We start from the raw sequence: 25,563 nt of genomic DNA, 5'->3' as shown, positions 1-25,563 counted from the left end.
GAGTGCCGTGCGTGTGTGTGTGTTGTTTAGTGTCGTGTGTGTGTGTGCTGTTGAGTGCCGTGTGTGTGTGTGTGTGTGTGTGTGTGTGCTGTTTGTTGTTGGGTGTGTGTGTGTGTGTGTGTGTGCTGTTTGTTGTTGGGTGTGTGTGTGTGTGTGCTGTTTAGTGTCGTGTGTGTGTGTGTGTGTGCTGTTTGTTGTTGGGTGTGTGTGTGTGTGTGTGTGTGTGCTGTTGAGTGCCGTGCGTGTGTGTGTGTTGTTTAGTGTCGTGTGTGTGTGTGTGTGTGTGTGTGCTGTTTGTTGTTGGGTGTGTGTGTGTGTGTGTGTGTGTTGTTTAGTGTCGTGTGTGTGTGTGTGTGTGTGTGTGTGCTGTTGAGTGTCGCGCAGCTCGTCAACTCGTGTTTGTAGGTCGTCTTCTGCGTTGCAAAAGCAATAGCCCCGTACACCTAGGATAGGCGCTCGGGCCTAATTATATTATCATATTTTGTTTTAAAATATACAGACTAGTCATACAACACTAGTTATTTAGTGACCGATACATACAAAATGTGTATGTTATCTTTTACAAAAGTAATTAAATAAACACAATTGTAAATCCTCACAAATGTTTCGGTAATGAGAATTAATAGCATTTTCTGTTTTGTTTTGAGCCTGTTGTCATTCTGAGCTGAGTAATCTGATGTTGAAAGATCAATATGACCAAACTGCCCTTGATGCCTACCTGATCAGGTATCAGGTATCACAAATTATAAATAAAAATAATAATTAAAGAACATTATTGGCAAGTTTGTTCCCTAAAGTTGTCTGAAAACAGCCTTGAAAAAAATGAAATCGTTGCTGTATGATTATGATTATTCTCAGTAAAAATGTGATTCATTCACATTACTGCATTGTGTGTGTGTGTGTGTGTGTGTGTGCCTGCGTCAAAGATCACAGAAACACGTTTACACACGCCTCTACGGATTACGGAATCTGTGATTTTACTGTTTGTTTTGTTTGCTGGTCGTGACAGGCTCGCCTCTGCATGCACTGGACATCATTTGAGAATGATTTGACATCGTTCTTCTTTCATCCTTTATTGAGATCAACACCAAAAACATCTCGGCTCACCCTCTAATCGTTGTACAGAAGCCGCAGGGCAAGGAAGGTTATTGATCACAGTGCTTCTGATCCGAGTCTGGATCGTTCTTTATACCGTATTGTGTTTGTAAATAAACTTGTTTGGATTTTCTCACATGTATGTTGATGACGTCATTATTCCTGTACGACAGCAGCCTGTTCCGACACGGGAGGAAGGAAACCCGGACTCAGGTGGGAGCAGTCAGTGATGTAGCAGGCAGGTAAGGAGTTAACAAGGTGAGGTCAACGTGCACACATGACAATAAACATCCGCTCTAAACCAGGAAATAAACTAAACATGAGACCCAAAACTAAAATGAGCTAAGTGGTTAGCATAGCTAGCTACTTAAAGCTTATAACAGTAAGTTGTGTGTCAAACGTAATGGATAAATGGTTGCAGTGATTCACGTCAACTCGTGTTTCTGGGTGTCTGTGCGTGTGCGTGTGTGTGTGTGTGTGTGTGTGTTGTTTAGTGCCGTGCGTGTGTTGTTTAGTGCCGTGTGTGTGTGCGTGTGTGTGTGCTGTTGAGTGTCGTGTGTGTGTGTGTGTGTGCGTGTGCGTGTGCGTGTGTGTGCTGTTTGTTGTTGGGTGTGTGTGTGTGTGTGTTGTTTAGTGCCGTGCGTGTGTGTGTGTGTGCTGTTTGTTGTTGAGTGTCAGTGTGTGTGTTGTTTAGTGCCGTGTGTGTGTGTGTGCTGTTGTTTAGTGTCGTGTGTGTGTGTGTGCTGTTTGTTGTTGGGTGTGTGTGTGTGTGCTGTTGAGTGCCGTGCGTGTGTGTGCGTGTTGTTTAGTGTCGTGTGTGTGTGTGCTGTTTGTTGTTGGGTGTGTGTGTGTGTGTGTGCTGTTTAGTGTCGTGTGTGTGTGTGTGTGTGTGTTGTTTAGTGTCGTGTGTGTGTGTGTGTGTGCTGTTTGTTGTTGGGTGTGTGTGTGTGTGTGTGCTGTTTAGTGTCGTGTGTGTGTGTGTGTGTGTTCTGTTTGTTGTTGGGTGTGTGTGTGTGTGCTGTTGAGTGCCGTGCGTGTGTGTGTGTGTTGTTTAGTGTCGTGTGTGTGTGTGCTGTTTAGTGTCGTGTGTGTGTGTGTGTGTGTGTGCTGTTTGTTGTTGGGTGTGTGTGTGTGTGTGTGCTGTTGAGTGCCGTGCGTGTGTGTGTGTGTTGTTTAGTGTCGTGTGTGTGTGTGTGTGTGTGCTGTTTGTTGTTGGGTGTGTGTGTGTGTGTGTGCTGTTGAGTGCCGTGCGTGTGTGTGTGTGCTGTTTAGTGTCGTTTGTGTGTGTGTGTGTGTGCTGTTTGTTGTTGGGTGTGTGTGTGTGTGTGTGCTGTTGAGTGCCGTGTGTGTGTGTGTGTGCTGTTTAGTGTCGTTTGTGTGTGTGTGTGTGTGCTGTTTGTTGTTGGGTGTGTGTGTGTGTGTGTGCTGTTGAGTGCCGTGTGTGTGTGTGTGTGCTGTTTAGTGTCGTGTGTGTGTGCTGTTTGTTGTTGGGTGTGTGTGTGTGTGTGTGTGTGTGCTGTTTGTTGTTGGGTGTGTGTGTGTGTGTGTGTGTGTGCTGTTTGTTGTTGGGTGTGTGTGTGTGTGTGTGTGTGTGCTGTTGAGTGTCGCGCAGCTCGTCAACTCGTGTTTGTAGGTCGTCTTCTGCGTTGCAAAAGCAATAGCCCCGTACACCTAGGATAGGCGCTCGGGCCTAATTATATTATCATATTTTGTTTTAAAATATACAGACTAGTCATACAACACTAGTTATTTAGTGACCGATACATACAAAATGTGTATGTTATCTTTTACAAAAGTAATTAAATAAACACAATTGTAAATCCTCACAAATGTTTCGGTAATGAGAATTAATAGCATTTTCTGTTTTGTTTTGAGCCTGTTGTCATTCTGAGCTGAGTAATCTGATGTTGAAAGATCAATATGACCAAACTGCCCTTGATGCCTACCTGATCAGGTATCAGGTATCACTAAAAGGAAGAGAGGGTTGTCTTCCGGGAATGCTGGTGGTGTAGAGTGGCAAGGTGTGATGGAGGAGTGTCCCCATTAAAGGACACGGATACAGATGTCCAACTTAAGGTCGTTTTATTTGGCTGTGGTCTTCCGGCATGTACGCACAGCGCTGAACTGAAGGAAGTAAACGTTATCTGTTAAGACAGACAAGCCACGGTAAAAGGGCGTTGTTCCGTGTGTGGAAAGTGAAACTATTTCCAGCTCCGACGCTGCACACGGAGATATGGTGCATTCAAAGGCGTCGGAGAACTATGGTGCGTTCACGAACGTGGGATATGTGACGATTTATGTCAGAAATGAACAATTGTCGACTGAAATAATATGGGCTTTCTAACACAGCCGCCCCCAACTGTCTACATAGAGAGTTGAATCTAACATAGAAAGACCATTCAGACAGTTGAATCGCCATCAGTGTCTTCAAGCTTAGGGAGCTGGACCAGACGAGCTACTGGTCGAATGTATGTCCGATCCTTCACCTTAATGGCGGCAGTCCGGACACGTCCATCAGCTCCTGGGTAAGTAGCTGTCACTTTACCAACTGGCCATAAACCTCGTGGGAGCTGAGAATCCACGATGAGCACCACTCGGTATGGTTCGAGATGTTTTCCATCCTTCTGCCACTTCTGTCTCTCCTGTAGACTAGGCAGGTAGCGACCAGTAAATCTGGACCAGAAGTGGTCGACGAGAACTTGGCTGTGCCGCCATCGGCGACTCCCCAGGGTTTTACTATTGTCATAGATGGCCTGAGGAAGAGAGGCATCATAACGTCCCATCAATAGGATATTCGGTGTGATGGGGTCCGGGTCAGCGATGTCTGATGATACGTAGCCGAGTGGCTTAGCATTCAGGATGCCCTCGACCTCCACAAGAACTGTGCGTAGCACTGTTTCGGGCACCGACTGCTCCTTAAGTACGACTTGGAGAGCAGTCTTCACGAACCTCACTTCTCTCTCCCACACTCCACCAAAGTGAGGAGCACTGGGTGGATTAAAAGAGAACTCGATCTGCTGTTCTGCCAACTGTTCCTTTAGGCGGGGAGTCATGACTTCAAAGGCCTCACGTAGTTCTCGGGCTCCACCAATGAAGTTTGTTCCGTTATCGGACAGCAGCTCGAAGGGTTTGCCTCTTCTGGCAATGAAACGTCGTAGAGACATTAAAAAGGCATCAGAATCAAGGCTCTCCAGGAGGTCTAGATGTACACAACGGGTTGTCATGCACTTGAAGACAATGCCCCATCGTTTTTCTGTTCGTCGACCAATCTTCACTGTGAAGGGGCCAAAACAATCAACTCCAGTTGAATAGAAGGGTGGCTTATAGAGGCGTAGACGACAAGGCGGCAGGTCTGCCATTTTAGGAATAGATGGGTTGGCACGCCATGCCTGGCACTGCATGCAGTGACTCTGATACTTCTTAATTGCTTCCCTCCCTCGTAAAATCCAAAACCAACGACGTAGTTCTGCCAGGACTCTTTCAGGTCCAGGGTGCAGAAGGTTCTCATCACAGGCCTGGATGATAAGATTGGTAAGAGGGTGCTTTGGGTCTAGTAAGACCGGGTGGATGGTGTCTGGCTCTAGCTGCTCCGCTCTTCGTAACCTTCCCCCGACTCTGAGGAGTCCTGTGTCCCTATCGTGTTCTGGGGATAGGGAGCCCAAACGACTGGAGGTTGATAGGGGTCGGTCAGAGATCAGCGCCTTCACCTCTTCTGGGAATGACTCTAACTGTGCCTGTTTTAAGAGGAGATTCTCTGCTTTGATGTAATCTGCCGCTTCACTTGGCGAGTTAGAGCTTGGATCGGCCGCCCCGTGTAGGGACTGCGCTGTTGCTTGTAAGAGTTCCTTCCATGTGGCGAACATGCTGACGTCAGGGAGGTGAGGGCAGGAGTCAACAGGCACCTGTCCACAAAAGGAGGGTTTCCTCAGTTCGTTATTCTCAGGCTCTGGGTAGACTGATCGGTTGTTCGGCCATTGATCCTCGGTGTGACGCAGAAAGTCAGGGCCTTGGTGCCAGCGGTGAGGTCGGGACAGCTCCTTCAATGTCTTGCCCCGCGTGATATCGTCAGCAGGGTTGTTCGTGCTTTCTACATACCTCCAGTTTTCCACATCTGTAAGGCTCTGAATCTCCGCTACCCGTGTGCCAACAAAAACCTTGTAGTTGCAGGATTCTGACCTGATCCAGTGAAGGACAGTGGTGGCGTCTGACCAGAGGGTGACCTTTCTGATGGGTAAGGTCAGCTCGGCTTGGAGTAGATGGGCTAGTTGGGCACCGGTGAGAGCGGCACTCAGCTCTAACCGAGGCATGGAGAGTTGCTTCTTAGGTGCTACACGCGATCTAGCCAGGACAAAGGAGATATGGACCCTTTTCTGTGCATCTTCTGTCCGTAGGTAAGCAACAGATCCGTACGCTCTCTCAGAGGCATCACAGAAGATGTGGAGATCTCTAGTTGAGGTTGGGGAGTCCGCAGACACTGGTGCATAACATCTGGGAAATTCCATCTGGACTAGGTCAGGAATCTCTCCTTCCCAAGCGAACCATCTGTCTCGCAGGCTCTGTGGCTGGATCGGGTCATCCCAGCCGGTTTGCTCCTTCCAAAGATCTTGGACAAGAATCTTAGCTCTAGTAGTAAATGGTACTATGTAGCCTAGTGGATCATACTGACAGGCGAGTACTTGATAGATTTTCCTCAAAGTAGGTTCGGTTTGCTCCGCGGGTCTATGCTTATACCTCAGGGCGTCATTGATGCAGTCCCAACGCAACCCGAGAGTTGGTTCCTGAAGGTCCGTGCTGGACTGAGAAAGCCATAACTCACTGTTTTCGGATCTGGCTTCTGGTGGAAGGTCTTCCATGACAGCCGGAGCATTACTGGCCCATTGACGTATCTCAAAGCCCCCGGTGTAGAGCAGCTCTCGCAGGCTTTCGATGAAGGTTTTTGCTTCCTCCTCTGTGTGGGTGCTGTAAAGACAGTTATCCACATAAAATGACTGCTCAACGCAGTCAACAAGATCACTCTTGGACTTACTTGTGTCACGAACGTGCCGCTGCAGGGCATAGATAGCACAGCATGGGCTGCATGTGGTGCCAAATGGCAGGACTTGCCATTCGTAGATATTTGGTGCTTCTGTCCTCTTCATATCTCGCCAGATGAAGCGCAGAACTGGTTTGTCAATTGGTAGAAGCCGTATCTGGTGGAACATACCTTTGATGTCACCGCTCACTGCGACTGGGTACTGTCGAAACCGAATAAGGACGCCTAGCAATGATGGACCTAGGGCAGGTCCAGGGAGTAGGAGGTCGTTGAGGGACTTCCCTTGATACTGGAAAGAACAGTTAAAGACAATTCTGTGTTTACCGTTGTGCCGCACCATATGATGAGGTATGAACCAGGATTCTGGGGTTGATGTAGCTAGCTTGGGTGGCACCACGGCTATGTAGCCCATCTTCTCTAGTTTCTGGATCTCCTGACAATATGCCTCGGCACGTTGTGGGTCTTTGGCGAGTCTTCTCTCGGTGCTACGAAGACTTGGCAGAACTGCTTCCATAGGGGCTTGGAGGGTGATGGAGTTGGCTCTGCGCAGCAGCGGTGTGGCGTATCTATGGACTCCGTCAACTGTGACCCTGGAAGTGGATGTCTGGAGCAGGTTTAAGGCTTGCTGATCCTGTTTCGATCGGGTCACCTGCTTCTCACTTGTATAAGGCAGTGTATCAATCTGCCAGAGGCGTTCAACGTTCTTGAGGAGTTCGCAGGTGGGTGAGACTGTCGCTGAGAACAGGCACTGCTGTTCGGACGCAGGAATTTGGTCGATACTGGTGGGACCTTGAAGCGACCAACCTAGCTTGGTGTGGACTGCAATGGGTCCTCCTGGTGGGCCTAGCTGCACCGGCTCTATGGGTGTCAGCAGGTGAGGCATGTCAGACCCGATGAGCAGAAAGGGTTGAGCATGGTCTACGAGGGGCAAAGGTAGGCGGAGGAGGTGTTTATACCTCTGCTGCAGGGTTCTCACGGTGTAGGAATGTTCTGATAATCCCAGGTTGTCGGCCGTGAATGCCTGACTTATGTGGTACTTCTCTTCGGGTTTGAGCGGGGAAGACACGTAGAGGGCAACTGAGGCACCATGGAGCTGCACTACGTCTTGGTGCACGGTTCGAAGAGTAAGTGTTTCAGGCTGTCCATGAAGTTTCAGGCATTGCACTGCCTGTGGCAAGATGATGCTTCGCTCCGAGCCATCGTCTAGTACTGCATAGGTCTCCAGTACTCTGTCTTGGTTATGAATTAGAATTTTCACAACCTTAAGCATGACCTTGGGAGATCTATTTGGTCTATCCAGGTACACCTTTGCGGTAGGAGTGTTTACCATGAGCACACTCCTTTGGGCTTGCTGGGCTGCATCATGGAGTACCGTCAGATGTTGTTCTTTGCAGGTACTGCAAGGTCTCTTGAGGGTGCACACCTCAGGCTTGTGAGATCGTCCACACTTCCAACACCGCTGTCCGTCCGTTAACCACCTCATAATCTGGTTTGTGTTGAGTTTCTTGAACTCTATGCAGGCACTCAGGAAATGCTCTGTATTGTTGCAGTGGGGACAGTATGGTTTGGGTTTGGATAAGGACTTCAGGGCTGCGGACCGTCCTTTGAAGTTGTGGTCATCACTGGAAGTGAGGAGGAATGCAGTTGGCTTCTCCTTTGGTTTGTAAGAGGGACGATAGTCCTTCTTCGGTGGTTGGGGTGCTTCATGAGCATAGAGTGAAGCTGCTCTACCTGCTATGCGCTTGGCTTGAGATTTCATCTGTAGCCAGGAGCTCAAATCAGGTAAAGTATAAGTTAGGTCAGTACCTGTCCGAAGGATACCTTGGTTTAAACAGTATTCCACAAACCCGTCACGATAGCTTGGTGGCATTTTACTTAGTAATCGATCGACATGAGATCCACATCTTAGTTCGTAGCCATTCTGTCCCTCTATAATATGGGCTTTCTAACAATCACAAATTATAAATAAAAATAATAATTAAAGAACATTATTGGCAAGTTTGTTCCCTAAAGTTGTCTGAAAACAGCCTTGAAAAAAATGAAATCGTTGCTGTATGATTATGATTATTCTCAGTAAAAATGTGATTCATTCACATTACTGCATTGTGTGTGTGTGTGTGTGTGTTAAAGCGAGACGCCCCCGGCCGTAAAGCGATCCTAACCCCATGAATAATGGAGCGTGCCATGGCAGAGGGGATAAGTTCTCCGTGCAAGGCTCCTTTTTCACAGGGCTTTTTCCTGTGAGTCCTGGTGTGACAGTCATTTTTCATGAGTTGTTCGTGTTGGTTGTGTGACCACATATTACCCAGGTACACGACATCCTGGCCGGCGTCGTTCCCTCCGCAAGTCCTGAGTCCCGGCACAACCAGGATGCTCCTGAACCCTGCGGTGAATCTCCCAGCAAGGGTCAAATGAGTTGTCTTACACGATTAGGAACACGAGGTAGGACTTAAGAAACGAAAGGCCTGGGAAGTGGATGAATAAAAGATGCCAGCAAAACAGGAAAAAGCTAAAGCTTCAGAAGAAACCGAAGCGGTTGATGACGAGGTGGAGGAAGACGAGCCAGGGTTAAAGGAGAGGAGCAGAGGTGTGACCCACAGAGACGCCGCAAAAGGAGAGAGGCGTCGTAAGGAACACAAGAACGCAGAGATCTCCGAGGACCAGGAGAAGAGAGGGAGGGAGAAAAAGAAGAAAAAGAAAACGCATGATGCTGTGATTGAAGATGAAGCCGAGAGAGCGGAGCAGAACAATAACGACCCCGCACCCAATTCCAAAAAGGAGAAAGCAGAGAGGATGAAAGGGACCATAACGGAGGGAGCAAAGGAGGAAAAGAAGAAGAAAAAGAAAACCTCGGAGAATCGAGGAGAGGGGATGGGATCTAAGCCGAAGAGGCCGAAGGACGGCAAGAAGAAGAAGAAAAAGTCTCACAATGATGATGAGGAGCCCTTGATTGAAGAGCAAGAAGAAGAGGACGACTCGAAGAAGAAGAAAAAGAAGAAGGCGAAGAAGGGATCTGCAGAGAGCGACGAAGATAAAAAGAAAAAGGGTAAAAAATCCAAAGTGAAACAGGTGGACTTCGCTGCTATCTACCAGAACGGGCTGCTGGAGTACCGCACGGACTCGTCTGATGGGTACGAGGACGAGTACTACAAAAAGAAAGGTAGGACAGAGGGACGAGAGCCTGCTGGAGTACCGAATGCATGTACCTGCTGGAGTACTGCATGCATGTACCTGCTGGAGTACCGAATGCATGTACCTGCTGGAGTACTGCATGCATGTACCTGCTGGAGTACTGCATGCATGTACCTGCTGGAGTACTGCATGCATGTACCTGCTGGAGTACTGCATGCATGTACCTGCTGGAGTACTGAATACATGTAGCAGATTGCAGGATGTCCATTCTGGCAGATTGGATATCCTTTGTCCTCCACAGTTTCTGTCCAGGCACTATCCCTTCTCATGCAACAACCAGTCTTCCATAACCTCAGGAGTAATCTATTACATTACTGGATGTAACAGTAATCTAATACATTACTGGATGTAACAGTAATGTATTAGATTACTGGATGTTACAGTAATGTATTGGATTACTGGATGTTACAGTAATGTATTAGATTACTGGATGTAACAGTAATGTATTAGATTACTGGATGTAACAGTAATGTATCAGATTACTGGATGTAACAGTAATGTATTAGATTACTGGATGTTACAGTAATGTATTAGATTACTGGATGTAACAGTAATGTATTAGATTACTGGATGTTACAGTAATGTATTAGATTACTGGATGTAACAGTAATGTATCAGATTACTGGATGTAACAGTAATCTAATACATTACTGGATGTAACAGTAATGTATTAGATTACACAGTAATGTATTATACATTACTGGATGTAACAGTAATGTATTAGATTACACAGTAATGTATTATACATTACTGGATGTAACAGTAATGTATTAGATTACACAATAATGTATTATACATTACTGGATGTAACAGTAATGTATTAGATTACTGGATGTAACAGTAATGTATTAGATTACACAGTAATGTATTATACATTACTGGATGTAACAGTAATGTATTAGATTACACAATAATGTATTATACATTACTGGATGTAACAGTAATGTATTAGATGCAGCAGCGCTACAAGGCAAAGCCTTTGAGTCACAGGCAAAGGCCAGTTGCTCACTAATCTCCTCCTAAATATTTAATTTGATCACTTTAAGTGTGCTGGAGACTCAAGTTCTGTCACAGATGGCATTTAAAAGCATTTAAAAATAAAATGGTTGATCATCTGTTTCTCTGAGCTGAGCCTTGTGTCGTGTATCGATGATCCGCCTGCAGTCGCGCTCGCTGGGCTGTTCCACTGTGAGATGGTCGTTGTTGAGGTGAAACGACGGTGTCGCTGTTGACAGTCAGGCGAATATACTTCATTACCAAGCGTGGACTCTGAGAGAGAACGGAATACAGGCTACGAGAATAAAACTAGAGTCCTCCTCCCTCCATCGTTCTAGTAGCTGAAGCGATGCAGGCTGGCAGCTTTCAGCGGCTGCTGAGTGTTCATCTCGTTCACCTCCCCATCGGACAGGGAAGGAGGTGCTGCTGTGCAACGAGAGAGACGTTTGGCTGCCGTCTCCACCAGACATGCTGCCCGATGGTTAGGGACTATGGGACGCCGAGGATGTGGCTGTTTGTCCTCGCGTTGAGCTTCATACTCCTCAGACTGTCCCCTGTGTGCCTGTGATGTTCACACTAAATGAGCTACACACTTCTTCCTCTCTGTTCTAATCCCTCTCTTCTAGTGTATGAGGTGGTCGTTGTCACCGGTGACGTAAAGGGCGCTGGGACAGACGCTAATGTGTTCGTTACCCTTTTTGGAGACTTTGGCGTCACACCCAAGGTTCACCTAGCGAGCAAGTGAGTTTTTAAAGGTTTCTGTTGCTTTAGTAAATACATTGTCTTTCAAATTAATTAGATCGGATCGCTTGGCTTTTGTGGCCATTGTGTTTCAGTCAGTCACTAAACATCCCTACTTTAATACTCCTCCACTGTCAGGCGCTAACTTTGAATCTTTCCTGTATCTCTCTGACCCTTCAGCACAGAGAAAAGGTATTTCCTGCTAAAGGTTAAGGTCACTGTCCGTGTGTTGGCTTGATCTCTGATATAACACTGTATGAGAGATCATTCCTGCTCAACAGAAAGACAAAACTAAAATCATCTTCAGAATCCTTCCGTCCAGGTTTCTGTGGTCAGGTGAGCAGCAAACGGTGCAGCGATCTCTTTTCTATACAGTCTTATAAAACGCCGGACACAAGATATGTGGAGTAAGGAGGAACTTTATGACATGGCCGCTCTTCTTTTCCTGACTGAAGACCACCATGTCATTTCTGTGGATGATCGAATGACCCTCAGCGGGCCGTATCAGCTGCCTGCACAGAGTGATTGATAGATGGCCTTACTGTGCACCACGTGGGCCCGTGTCACTCACGCCTGGTGGGGGTCACGTGCATCGGCTCCTCCACGCCAGCAACATCTATTCAGTGTCGTTTTGTAATAAACACACTGCATAGTGAGGGTTTCACCTTACTCCAATATATATTAGGTCCTGCCTGTATTGTGTACTTATCAATTAAAACATAATACAGGTAAAGGGGGGGGGGCTATGCCTCCAGGAATATTTGCCCGATTGAACGATCGAGGCAGATTAAACATGCAACTCTTTGGAAATTCACTGCAATCAGAAGTAATTCATGGTGCATGGATTCCAACGTTTGCATTCAGTTTGCTTTTGCACATCATCGGTGTCTCCCCATCATAGATAAAAAAGATAAAGCAAGATAAGAGAAGATGAGAGAACACGATACGGGCGGGGAGTCGGGGGGGTTCGGCAGCAGTTTATGTGTCTGCAGGTGTCAGAGAGGCTCAGACCCAGGTAGTCTCTGGGAGGGGTAGCGGTTCAAGGCCCAGCCTGAGAAGGGTTCAGAACTCTTCACCAGACCACCGGGACCCAGAAGCTGGATGAGTAACGCTGGCGCAGCTTAAGTTCTCTGACGATGTTTTAACCCGAGTCATCGACTTGATTCTGATATTCTCCACGTGTCTTCAATCCACAGAAGTCGAACTGCGTTTGAGAAAAATAAGACCGATGTTTTCCGCATCAAAACACACAACGTGGGGCCTCTGAAGAAACTGAGGTAACGCACGGCGTTGCTGCAGATACACCAAACACAAACGCACGGGAACATCGCTCACTCTGCAGCTCCTCTGCTGTCCGTCACGGGGGGTTCACCTCCCTCTCGGGGGGGGTAAATCCGTGTCCTGCTGTGATGCTTGCCTTGCCAGGATTGAGCACGACAACACGGGCATGAACGCCAGCTGGTTCCTGGACAGGGTGGTGGTGACGGACATGAACCGGCCTCACCTGCGCTTCTACTTCGCCTGCAACAACTGGCTGAGTCGGGAGGAAGGCGACAACCTGCACGTCAGGGACCTGCTGGGAAGCCTGAACCCGATGGACGTCCCAAAACGTAGGCCGCTCCAGAACAAAGGCACCAGGAAATGTAGACACAAAGGTTCCCAGCGCTACCTGCTAGCCGTTAGCCGCAGCAGCCTCGGGCTAAACAGCCCACGCCTCTTCTGTCGCTAACACCTAAGTACCTGTAAGGCGTGAGGACACCTGACAATGAGGGGGTGATGCTGTAACTCACACGCCTCATTAATATTCAAGGTTTAACGAGAGAAAGAAGAAGTTGATCTGTTCATGACTGCATCGTTTCGTTGAATGATTTCTACGCATCGCCGTGTTTCTGAGGCTCTTATTCCTATTTGTGTTGCAGTAAATAAATACATTGTGAGCGTGTTCACTGCTGACATGAAGGGAAGCGGGACTGACGCGAACGTCTTCCTAAACATCTTTGGAGAGAACGGCGACACGGGTGAGCCGGTCGTTGCTGCTTATTCTCTGAAGCTCCGCCTCCAGCAGCAGACGGATCTTTGTGTTTAACAAAGGAGAGAGACGGTTGGACAGCGACAAAGACAACTTTGAACGAGGGTCGGAGGACAAATTTACGATAGAGGCACCAAACCTGGGGAGGCTGCGGAAAATAACCATCGGCCATAACAACCGGGGCTCGTCGGCAGGATGGTTCCTGGACAAGGTGCGTGATCGACACGCGCTCGGCGGGGAGGAACGCTTCCTGTGCACTGATCCCGTACGACGTCTCGCTCCAGGTTGGGATCGATGATGTGGGAAATAAAGAGCTTTACGAGTTCCCGGTTAATCGCTGGTTTGCCATGGATGAAGACGATGGCAAAATACAGAGAGACGTGCTGGTTGGATCGGTGCAGCCAATGGGTGAGGAGCACGCGTCGCGTTCCGGGCTTGTGCTGCCCAACGGCTGAGAGTCGGAGGCTCTTGGTGCTCGACTTGCTGCAGCCGTTAGTGGCGTTAGAAGCTGTTTATACCTACGCAAACATCGGACCAATCAAATCGCAGCATTGATGCGGCCACTCTGAACTGTAATCAATCAATGCATGGTGACGGCCAATGATCTTCTGCTTATTCTTAGGGACTCTTTACAACGTTCAGGTGATGACTGGAGACGTGAGAGGCGCCGGCACCAACTCCAAGATCCACCTGGTCATGCACGGCGCCAAGGGTTTGAAAAACAGCGGCAAGGTGTTCCTGGAGGGCGGAGCGTTCGAACGTGGCCTCATTGACACTTTCAACGTGGAGATTTGCGAGCTGATCAGCCCGCTCAGCAGGGTCACCGTCGGACACGACAACGGGGCCGTCGGCGCCGGATGGTACTGTGAAAAGGTACTGCGCAGCGGCTTCTAACGACGGACTGTCTCAAAATGTCACCGCCCCCAACCGTGTGTTTCCTCTCGAGGTGGTGGTTTACTGTTCGTTCACGGGCGTCGAGCAGACGTTCCCGTGCGGCATGTGGCTGGACGAGGACGAGGGGGATGGGCTGATCGAGAGGGAGCTATACGAGATGGTCTCCCTCAGGCAGAAGAAACTGAAGAGTGGGTGGCGCCGCGCTGCAGACACACCTCCAAGCACACACGATATTTACAGCAAAGAATCCAAGTCGCGTTTTATTACTTGGTTCCAATAAGGCGAGAGCTATTTGAATATAGAACAGCCTTGCCTGCATCTTGACTCCAGAGTACCCGTGGTCCCTGTGGATCTGGACGTCGGACGTGAAGGGGGCGGGTACGGATGCTCAGGTGTTCCTGCAGATCTACGGAGAGAAGGGCAAGTCTGACGAGATCAGACTGGAAAGCAACTCGGATAGCTTCGAACAGGCCCAGCTGGATAAGTTCATGGTAAGCCTGGGATGGCGTGGTGAACAGCACGCCATCCCAGGCTCCTCCCCATTCAGCGCTCTGCTATCTGATGTGTTGTTGGGATCGCTGTAGATTGAGCTGCCGAACATCGGGAGACTCCGGAAACTCCGCATCTGGCACGAGAAGAGACATCCGTTCGCTGGCTGGCATCTAGCAAAGGTGAGGCCTCGTCCTCGGGATGTGACCTCACGCCTTGCACGGAGGTGAAGGGTCGGAGCAGCTGATCGCTGTGGCTTCCTGCAGGTCACGCTGCTGAAGACCCTCACGGCGGAGAAATACTCCTACCAGTGTGGCCGCTGGCTGGACGTCAATGAGGACGATAACGAGATCGTCCGGGAGCTGCCGGCGACGGGGGCGCTGGTGGGGGAGCCTCTTCCCTGTGAGACGCCGGGTGATCCTGATTACCTGTTACCTGAGGACGGAGCGCCTTTAACCCTCTGTTTCCCTGCCAGTGATGAAGTACCGTGTTACCATCTGCACCGGTAACGTCGGCGGCGGCGGCACCGACGCCAGCGTCTTCCTCAACATCATCGGTGACCTCGGCGACACGGGGGAGCGGCTCATGATCACGAGCAAGAACAATGTCAACAAGTTTGAAAAGGGCAATGTGAATGCTTCAGCAGAACGCCAGCGGTAGCGTCCGGCGTGCGCGGCTAGCGTCGCTAACCCTCGCTCGCTCTCCCTGTCGTCTCCCAGCACGACGAGTTTCTGATCGAGTCCGTGTCCTTGGGTCAGGTGCGCCGGGTGCGCGTCGGCCACGATGGCCGCGGCGGAGGATGCGGGTGGTTCCTCGATAAAGTGATGGTCAGAGAGGAGGGCCAGCCGGAGACGTTGGCCATCGAGTTCCCCTGTTTCAGGCAAGCGAACGATGCTTTGATCTCAGTCTTATGAAGCCGTAACGCCGTCTCTCTGGACCGATGCGCCCTGAAAGCGTCCTCAGCGTCCCAGGCTGACTTTCACTGCTTCTCCAGTGGCGTGAGTTTAAGTAGCTGCCAGCTGATGGATCAGTTTGCTTCTACAAATGGGCCCTAAATGGCCGGCGGTCAGGCAGCGTGCTGCTCCGGTAACCGGAGCCAAGCCGCAGGCCCGGCGTGCCGAGTTACGAGTGGACGGACTCGTCCCGCAGGCCCGGCGTGCCGAGTTACGAGTGGACGGACTCGGCCCGCAGGCCCGGCGTGCCGAGTTACGAGTGGACGGACTCGTCCCACAGGCCCGGCGTGCCGAGTTCCGAGTGGACGGACTCGTCCTGGCAGAAGTGAAACGTGCGGTTTGATGCACAAGAACGCTGACTGCGCCTTTTCTGTTAAATCCTTTTATAAACGTTACGTTCCGTCTTCAAAGGTCAGTTTGTTGGATTGCAGTGACCGTCTCTATTCCATGGCCTCATCCAGGGACGATGAGACTCACCGTCAAAGTGTCCAGCGTTGGTCTCATTCCTCCTGTGCTTCTCTGCAGGTGGTTGGATCGGAACGAGGACGACGGACAGATTATCCGCGAGTTGGTTCCAGCTGGAGACGGGCTCCGTCTCTTTAGTGAGTGTGTGAACATTGAAGAGGATCAGCAAACGGGAGAGGACTAACGCGTAACGCTGTTCTCCTAAGATGTCAGCTACCACATAGCAATCAAGACGGGCAGCGTGAGCGGCGCCAGCTCGGACTCCAGAGTGTTCGTGAAGCTGTACGGAGAGACGGGGGACACCAGCAAGGTGATCCTGGCCGTCTCCGACAACGACCTCAGGAACTACTTTGAGACGGGTCGCACCGACATCTTTACGTTGGAGACCTGTGACATCGGACGGGCAAGTCCTTCACGCGTTTACACGCCTCACGCAGAGTTGAAGGTTTGATCTGCTCACGTCCTTCTTTACAGATCAGCCGTCTTCTGATTGGCCACACCAACGAGGGCCTGCGGGCCGGGTGGTTTCTGGACAGCGTGCAGATCTCTGTTCCGGTTCACGGGCTGCAGTACATGTTCCCGAGCCACCGCTGGCTCTGCAAAGACGAGGCTGATGGGAAAGTGGAGGTTGAGATCTATCCCAGTGAGATTTTGGACATTGGAAAATGTAATTGAGCAGCCAGGATGCGCCGTTTGAAGCACAGCAGTGACGATGGGCTGCATTTATTGATCTGCTCTGACGGCCCTTTCCTAACAGTGGTCCACTACGAGGTAACGGTCGTAACGGGGGACGTGCGAGCCGGCGGGACCAATGCCAATGTCTTCTGTCAGATCTATGGGGACAGTGGAAAAACGGAAGTTCTGACACTCAAGAGTCGCTCCAACAACTTTGAACGCGGGACGACGGAGATCTTCAAGGTCCGACTGAAGCTCGATTCACGATTAGTGAGCGTTTCTGATGGAGGTTTAACCGCCGCTTCACTCCGACCCAGATCGAGGCGCAGGACGTCGGGAAGATCTACAAGATCCGCATCTACCACGACGGGAAGGGGATTTGTGACGGCTGGTTCCTGGAGACGGTGGACATCAAGCGGCTGAAGATGGCGATGGTTAAGGTCGAGGTGAAGAAGGAGGACACCAAGAAAGACAAGAAGAAAGACAAGAAGAAGAAGAAGAAAGAGGACGCGGAGGTGGAGATTGTTGAGGAGCTGCAGGAGGTGGTGGAGACATTTACGTTTGGCTGCCATCGCTGGCTGGCCAGGGATGAAGAGGACAAGGAGATTGTGGTGGAGCTGCTGACTGAGGATGACGAAGACTTGGAGCGTAAATAGAGCACTAATAAAATCTGCTGCAGCTGTGACGCTTTGGATTTAAGCTGCTCGTGATGCGTGTCCTCTTCATAGTGAACTCGTATGAGATCCATGTGTTCACTGGAACCATGTGGGGGGCGGGGACTGATGCCGACGTTTACATCAACATCTACGGGGAGACCGGCGACACCGGGGAGCGACGACTCAGGAAGTCTGACAACCTGAACAAATTTGAGAAAGGCCAGGTAGCCTTCATTTCTGTCTTCTCACAGCTTGGCTTAGCCTATGCTAAGCTAACGGTTCTCTGGCTGTTTTTAAGCTTGTGAAGTCATTCCTTTTGAAGATGTTTGTTTCCTGTTCAGATCTGTTAAGTAACGCTCAACTGAGTCCCGAGTGTTCCATGTGCTGCTGACCTACGACCTGTGACCTTTCTTGACCCTTTGTCTCCGTCTTGTTTGCGTGTGACCCAGGAGGACGTTTTCAGCATCGCAGCCGTTGACCTGGGGATCCTGAAGAAACTGAGGATACGACACAACAACAGTCGGGCCGGCGCCGGCTGGTTCCTGGACAGAGTGGAGATTGTAGACAGCAAAGATGACGCCACGTATGTCGGGGTGGATCCCTGCTTGAATTCAGATCCTCACAGATCCCTCTGGAAATCCATCAAACAAAGATAATCTGCTTTATTTCATTGACAAACAAATGAATTCATTTCTAGACATCAAATCTCTTCTACAGTTATTCAACACGCGCATCGCTGTTGCCCATAAAGGGTATGAATAGCGCCCCCGTGTGGCCGAACCTGGCCTTGCGTTCAAGTGACAGCCTGTCTGTGTATTAAAGTTAATACACATAAAGATGGCTGTTTTCAGTCACTTTATTTGTGTAGATTTTATTAATAGCAACTGAAACATTTTGCGTTTCAGGTTCTTCTTCCCTTGTAAACGCTGGCTGGCTGTGGATGAAGACGACGGACAGATCGCCAGGGAGCTGGTTCCAGTGGACGAGGCCTTCATGAAGAAAGGGGACGATGATGAGGAAGACTCTGAAGCAACCCTTGGTCTGGAACAGAAAGGTGAGGAAGAAAAGAAAGAAGCACCGATGAAGAAGGCGCTTTAAGGGTTTAAACATCGATTTATTTCGCCTCCTTTTATCGCAGCCATGTCAACAACGTACACAGTGAGGATAAAAACTGGGGACAAAAAGTACGCTGGAACTGATGCTAATGTCTTTATGACGTTGTACGGCACCAACGATGATACTGGTAATCCGTCACATGATGATATATCTGTGTGTCTGTCGTAGTCGGACGTTCTGTGATGTAATCCTCCGCAGGGATAATTAACTTGAAGGCTTCAAAGACTCACAGGAACAAGTTTGAGCGGGGAATGATCGATGAGTTCACCGTGGAAGCCGTGGACATCGGACCGCTGAAACAGCTGCGTATTGGACACGACAACCGCGGTACCGGCAGACGGCCTGCTTTTCCACGCTGAAGTGAACCGTTAGAAGACGTTTCCATGTGCTCGTGTTTCAGGAGGAGGCTCTGCGGGATGGTTCCTCGACTGGGTGGAGATCGACGCTCCATCTCTGGGGCAGAAACTGCGCTGCCCCTGTGGGCGCTGGCTGGACAAAGGGGAGGACGACGGAGCAACCGTCCGGAACCTGTTCCCGAATCCTCTCCAGACGGCGCTGTACACGCCTTGTAAACCCAACTGAGTCCCAGCATGGCCCCCCCTTCCATACGCAGCACCGTGTAAAGTAGTAACGCCGTTTGTCTTCTGTAGTCGTCCCTTACGAGATTAAGACCTTCACGAGTGACGCGTTTGCAGCCGGCACAGACGCAGATGTCTTCATCGTCCTGTACGGGAGGAATGCGGCCTGTACCCAGCAGAAGTCTCTGTGTGTCAACAAGAGGGAGAGGAGGATGTTCTTCGAGAGAGGAGCCGAGGACATGTTTATTGTTGAGGTACAGCAGCAGCTTCTGATACGGGGCAGGGGGAGCACGTCATTGCTGAGGCTGTTCTTTGCAGCTAGAAGACGTCGGGGACGTCATTGAGAAGATCCGTATCGGTCATGACAACCGCGGCGTCAACCCGGGCTGGCGTCTGGACAAGGTGGAGATCCGGCGTCTGCTGAGGAAAGGAAAGGTACTGAGGTGGAGAACGTCGCCTCGTTCCACTTCAATCATTACAGAGTAGAGTATTGATGTGTGTTCGGGTTAGGGTTAGGACTAGGGCTAGGGTTAGGGTTAGGGTTATCACTCATGCATTCATGTCAGGGTTAGGGTTAAGGTTAGGACTAGGGCTAAGGTTAGGCTTAGGACTAGGGCTAGGGTTAAGGTTAGGGTTAGGGTTATCACTCATGCATTCATGTCAGGGTTAGGGTTAGGACTAGGGCTAGGGTTAGGGTTAAGGTTAGGACTAGGGCTAGGGTTAAGGCTTGGGTTAGGGTTAGGGTTATCACTCATGCATTCATGGGTTAGGGTTAGGGCTAGGGCTAGGGTTAAGGCTAGGGTTAGGGTTAGGTTTAGGGGGGGTTTTATCCAACATCCTAAGATGTTGGATGGGCACGGGCACAGGTGATCAATCACTTTCGCTTCAAATCTAGCCTGAGGATGGAGAGAATTCAAGGTAAGGAAAAAATAAGAAAGGTAAGGTAAGAAAAAAGAGTGAAGTGTGTCGGGAACAGACAAAGGGGAAGGAAGGGTTAAGTTTAGGTTTAGGGGGGGTAGAAGGGGTTAAGGTTAGATATAGGGTAGGAAAGGTTAGGGTTAGGAGAAGGGGAAGGGAAGGGTTAAGTTTAGAAATAGAATTAGGGTTAAGGTTAGAAAAAAATAATTGGGACAGGTATAGAGGAAAAGGAATAGGGAAGGCAGGAAAAGGGGGGAAAAAAAGGAAGGGTAAAGTTTAGGCATAAGGGATAGGGAGGGTTAGAAGGGATGGGTCGGGTATGAAATGAGGGGGGGGGGGGGAAAGAGGGGAAGGGTTAGAATTAGACATAAGAGGGGAGTAAAGTTTAGGGTTAGGGTTAAGGCTAGGGTTAGGGCTAGGGTTAGGGTTAAGGCTAGGGTCAGGGTTAAGGCTAGGGTTAGGGTTAGGGTTAAGGCTAGGGTTAGGGTTAGGGTTAAGGCTAGGGCTAGGGTTAGGGCTAGGGTTAGGGTTAAGGCTAGGGTCAGGGTTAAGGCTAGGGTTAGGGTTAGGGTTAAGGCTAGGGTTAGGGCTAGGGTTAGGGTTATCACTCATGCATTCATGTCAGGGTCAGGGTTAGGGTTAGGGTTAGGGTTAGGGCTAGGGTCAGGGTTAGTTAGGGTTAGGGTTAGGGTTATCACTCATGCATTCATGTCCAAGCTGCATTTTACTCTCAACCCAGCTGATTCGGACTCGCAGAAAACCACTGACTGATCAGTAGGTTGAGACGTTCTCCTTCCAGCCCACCCCAACACTGCAGCCCGGTTCCATTCCCCTCTTCCTCCTCAGGGTTCGGAGACCGTCATCTTCCCGTGCGAGCGCTGGCTCGCCAAATCAGAGGACGATGGAGAAACGGTGAGAGAGCTGGTGCCTTCTGACATCATCACCGAGAGACTGTCACGGGATGGAAGCCTGAAAGTCACAGAGGTTGAGGTTGAAGACGCCCTGGAAAGTAGGAACACTTTGGGTTCCCCGTCCTTCGTGCTCAGGCCGGTTCCCGGGGCGTTCCTTAACGTCAGCTTCTCCACAGCTCACACGTACAAGGTGTCGGTGATGACGGGTGATGCGTGCGGCGCCGGCACCGACGCCAGCGTCTTCCTCACCATTTACGGAGACTTGGGCGACACCGGTGAACGGAAACTCAGCAAGTCGGAGACGAACAGCAACAAGTTTGAATGTGGATCCGTAAGGAACGCCGCTGCCGCAAAACTTACTGCTAATGTATTATTGAGGTTTTAATAATGGCGGATCGTCTTTTGTCTCTCCAGGTGGATAAATTCACCACAGAGGCCGTCGACCTCGGACAGGTGTTCAAGATTAAAATCCGCCATGATAACAGTATGGTGAGTCCGGACTGGTACCTGGACCAGGTGGACGTGGTCGACCAGGATACGGAGGAAGTCTTTCTCTGCTTGTGTGAACGCTGGCTTTCCAGGAAGCGGGAGGACCGACGCATCGAGAGAGTCTTCTATGTCAAGGTGGGCCGAGAAATGGGTTACAAGCTTAGAGGCCAGCCGGGGTGTTGAGATGAAGCCGCTCCACAGTAACATTATAATAACACGGTTCAGATCGGTTCAGTCTCAACTCCTCGCTCCTGTCCTCCTGCAGGGCTACGAAGGACCAAGAGAGAACCTGGACAGTAAGAAGAGCTCCTCTCTGACGGCGAAGGCCGTCGATGGCAACATGAACAAAAAGAGCGGGAAGAAGGAGGAAGACGTCCAGCTGCCAAGTAAGAGAGGACTGTCCAGAACCGCTAGATTCAGGATGTTTGTCTGTAGCACTGAGCGAGCGTCGTGCCCCCCCCCCCCCCCCCCCACCCCCCCGTGCAGTCATTCCGTACCACATCACCATCTGCACCGGACTGGAGCGCGACGCAAACACCACCAGCAGGGCGTACGTCATCATCATCGGGGCCAATCACACGCAGACGCAAAGGCTGTGGCTGGACCTGCCGGACGGGACGCCGGGCGGGACGCCGGGCTTCCGCTCCGGATCTCTGGAGACCTTCGAGTCGTGCGGTTTTGATGTGGGGGAGATCAAAAAGGTGGAGGTGAGGAAGATCGTTCACTCTGAAACAGAGAGAAAAATACGCGGAGGAAGAGGAGAGGCATCTTCACTCAGATACCTCTCCTCTTCCTCCAGCTTGGCCATGATGGGGCGACCCCAGAGAGCTGCTGGCTGGTTGATGAGGTGTCTGTTGCCGTGCCAACCAAAGGGATCAAATATATCTTTGCCTGCAAGTGCTGGCTGGCCAAAGACCGAGGAGACGGTTTGACTTCCAGAGTGTTCAGCGTTCTGGATGCAGAGGCCATTTCTATCTCCAGGAAGGTGTGGAAAACAAACGCACCCCAGACATGACAGAAGAATGTCGAGTTCTTCCCAATATTACTGCTATGGATTTGTTGAGTGATTGTTAGATGGGGTTGAATCTAATTGTTATAGAAGCAGAATAATGTCGGGTAGTATTACAAACCATCAGTATCATCGTTAAGACCCAAGCCCCGCCCCTTTTTAAACTGATGCCCCGCTCTTTTTTTTAAAATAAAATATTACGATAATATTGATACAAATGCTTCCACGGCAGGTTATTTATGGGGTCACCATAGCAACCGGAGACGTGCAGAACGCGGGCACGGACACCCTGATCTACATGTCGGTGTTCGGAGCCAACGGCAGCACAGAGGAGACGCTGCTGCAGAAGAACGAGGACAGGTAGCTCAGGTGATCGCCATGGCGCCGTGTGCAAACTGCTGCTGAGCTGCCGTTCGCAGGTTCGAGCGCGGCCAGGAGGACACCTTCAACATGGAGATCGATGACATCGCCCCGCTGAGGAAGATGAGGCTTCGCATCGATGGCTCCGGGAGTCGACCCGACTGGTTCCTGGATCAGGTCAGAACACCTCCCACAGCGTGACCACAGGTCTCTGGCTGGACGCTAGAATACGGGTAAACGGTGACCTTTAGCGGTGACCTTCGCCGTCGGACGGTTACCGTCAGAACCTCAGCTACCCGGCCCAAAAAGTCAGACACGCCGCGCTTTGATCTGTTCTTGGGTTTCGTCTCTGTGACAGTGAACCATTAGTGTGTGACGTCATACCTGAGGCGTATCCAACTCTGCGTTCAGGTGGTGATGCGTAACCTGACCACGGAGGAGGTGTCTGCGTTCACCTACGAGGACTGGCTGTCCAGAACACGAGGACCCAGAAGAACCATGACCTGTGAGATGGCTGCTGTGGTGGAGGACGAGACGATGGTGGAGCTCACCACCTACGTCCTCCAGGTGAAGACCAGCGACATTTCAGGTGACCCTTCCATGTAGGCGGAGCTTGTTCTGAAGGTCAGAACAGACTCGCGTCATCTGATTGTGATTCGTCGTTATAGATCAGGTCAGACAGTCAATCAATAGTTAATGGGCAAAAATAAAGATTAGATTAGATGTAGCAGTTAGCAGTTAGCAGTTAGCATGTCCGTCTCCTATCGACTCATCTTTAATAGACTTTGAACTGAACGTCATATTGAAGTAGAATCTTCTCTGTTGACGAGCAGGATGGGCCCATCCTTGTAATCTAATCTAATCTGTCTCCTCAGGGGCCGGCACAGACGCTAACGTATGGATCATCATCTTTGGGGAGAACGGAGACTCGGGGACGCTGCCGCTAAAAGAATGCAGCAGGTCCAACAAATTTGAGCGCAAGCAGCTGGACACGTTTCGCTTCCCGGACCTCCTGAGCCTGGGGGACCTGTCCAAAGTCCGGGTCTGGCACGACAACACGGGTCAGAACTTCAGGAGGCTGCTGTGTAGATAAAGTAACGTTAGAGTCACACCTCCTAAGTGAATGACGGGACCCGTCTGACCCGTCTCACTCAGGTCCGGCTCCAGGATGGCACCTGGAGTACGTCGAAGTGAAGGACGAGCTCATGGACGCAACATTCCGTTTCCCCTGCGACCGCTGGCTCTCCAAGAAGGACGACGATGGACAGATCATGAGAGAGCTGGCCTGCGCCAACAACGACTACCTTGAGCTGGACGAGAAGACGAGTAAGGACGGAGACACGTTTGTGTCCCAAACGGGCGCCATCATTCTGGTTTCCCCCGACAGAGTATGAAATCTGTGTCACAACTGGAGACGAGGCCGAAGGTGAAACCAGAGAAAACGTCTGGATCATTCTGGAGGGGCGGAGGGGCCGCTCCAAGGAGCTGGCGATGGAGAACTCCTCCAAGAGGAGGCGCTTCCTGCGGTGGGTGTTTGGTCCCGGCGATCCCTCCGGGACCTCCTGAGCTCGGAACGGTGACCGCGAGACTCTCGGGATTCCTTTCCTCTTTCAGGGGGAACGTCGACCGGTTTGAGTTTTCATCCAAGAACCTGGGCGACATCGCTGGGATCTGTCTGGGACACGCCCCCAAAGACGGAAAGAAACCAAAGGGGGGGGACTCTTACTGGCATGTGGGCCAGGTTGTCGTCACTGAGAAGGGACTAGGAAACCAGTAAGCAGCCATTGTTTCTCATCCATTGTCGTTTGGCTCATTATTTCACGGCTTGCGTTCCATCTTCTTCTTCAGGTACATCTTCGTCTGCAACGCCCGCCTCCCCCTGTCTCCGAAAAGAGACGACTTCCTGACCTTCGAGTGCAGCAAGTCCATCGAGAGCTTTGCGAGTAAAGCTCGGAGCCTGGTGCCCGTTAAGTACGAGGTCATCGTCGTCACGGGTGACGAGAAGGGGGCGGGTACGGACGCCAACGTCTTCATCACCATCTACGGCTCCAACGGAGACTCGGGCCGGCGGCAGCTGCAGCAGAAGTTCCGGAACCTTTTCGAACGCGAGCAGACGGACCGCTTCCTGCTGGAGATGTTGGACGTGGGCGAGCTGCAGAAGGTCCGGGCGGAGCACGACAACGCCGGCGTGAACCCCGGCTGGCTGCTGGATCGAGTGGAGGTCACCAACACAGCCAACGGGGTCACCACCATCTTCCTCTGTGGGAAGTGGTTGGACACCAAGAAGGCCGACGGGCGGATCGCCAGGTTCCTTTACCCAAAATACTAGAACAAGACGGTTCCAGAGAGTTTCTGGAACCGTCTACGGATCAGGAAGGAAGAGCAAGGTGCCGGTCTTCAGTGGAGGAGATCAAATACCCTAACCCCTAACCCCTAACCCCAACCCGACCCCCCCAGGAAACATTTGATCAATCTGCTTCCAGCAGGCAGGATAACCGTTAGCTGCATAGACGAAGCTCAAAAAGGCATTTTAAATCCTGTTTATTACAAAAAGAGCACATACAAAAGAATATTCAAGCCATGAAAAAAAGTGAACAGTTTGGGTTTAGCAACGCAAATCATTATTAGTAGTAGTAATAATAAATTAAGTACAAAAACTAACATTTACGCTCTTCCATTTGTTCGTCAACATTGATGCACTATTGCTTTAATATTAATGATAAATAGTTGTATTTTCAGATCAAACATCCTGCAGTCACGTCTACACAGCGGGTTTTCACGCAGGGAGGGGGGCAGCCCTTTCACTGGCACTCAGGGATACTGTCTTCCTGTTATATTCCTTGTATTTGTGACACTGTCAGCCGTTGAGTCTCTATTGAAACCTGAGAAAACATGCAGTTTTAGAAAAAGGTTTTTGTGCTTTAAAATCCTCGCCTTCCTTTCTAGACAAAGGAAACGGGATCGA

General features: G+C 50.4%; 1 protein-coding gene across 1 annotated transcript; it reads left to right on the top strand.

Annotated features, from left to right (window-relative positions):
• The first annotated feature begins 8,614 nt into the window (after positions 1-8,614).
• loxhd1a (lipoxygenase homology PLAT domains 1a) lies at positions 8,615-24,927 on the top strand. Its single transcript, XM_068753115.1, has 41 exons — positions 8,615-9,287; positions 10,942-11,056; positions 12,253-12,333; positions 12,482-12,666; positions 12,976-13,074; positions 13,148-13,296; positions 13,370-13,493; positions 13,708-13,958; positions 14,032-14,167; positions 14,310-14,470; positions 14,564-14,650; positions 14,735-14,870; positions 14,944-15,098; positions 15,188-15,348; positions 15,947-16,023; positions 16,093-16,289; positions 16,361-16,553; positions 16,644-16,804; positions 16,879-17,209; positions 17,290-17,441; positions 17,667-17,800; positions 18,123-18,271; positions 18,356-18,460; positions 18,532-18,660; positions 18,737-18,901; positions 18,984-19,165; positions 19,230-19,346; positions 20,676-20,838; positions 20,917-21,071; positions 21,155-21,364; positions 21,495-21,615; positions 21,716-21,936; positions 22,029-22,214; positions 22,471-22,598; positions 22,658-22,775; positions 23,010-23,187; positions 23,474-23,659; positions 23,754-23,924; positions 23,986-24,124; positions 24,213-24,371; positions 24,447-24,927. The coding sequence occupies exons 1-41, from the start codon at positions 8,615-8,617 to the stop codon at positions 24,925-24,927; spliced, it is 7,221 nt and encodes a 2,406-aa protein (XP_068609216.1).
• The last annotated feature ends 636 nt before the right edge of the window (positions 24,928-25,563 follow it).

The sequence above is a fragment of the Brachionichthys hirsutus genome, chromosome 19, assembly GCF_040956055.1.
Source record: "Brachionichthys hirsutus isolate HB-005 chromosome 19, CSIRO-AGI_Bhir_v1, whole genome shotgun sequence".
Lineage (NCBI taxonomy): Eukaryota > Metazoa > Chordata > Actinopteri > Lophiiformes > Brachionichthyidae > Brachionichthys > Brachionichthys hirsutus.
This window is presented reverse-complemented; position numbering and strand designations above follow the sequence as displayed.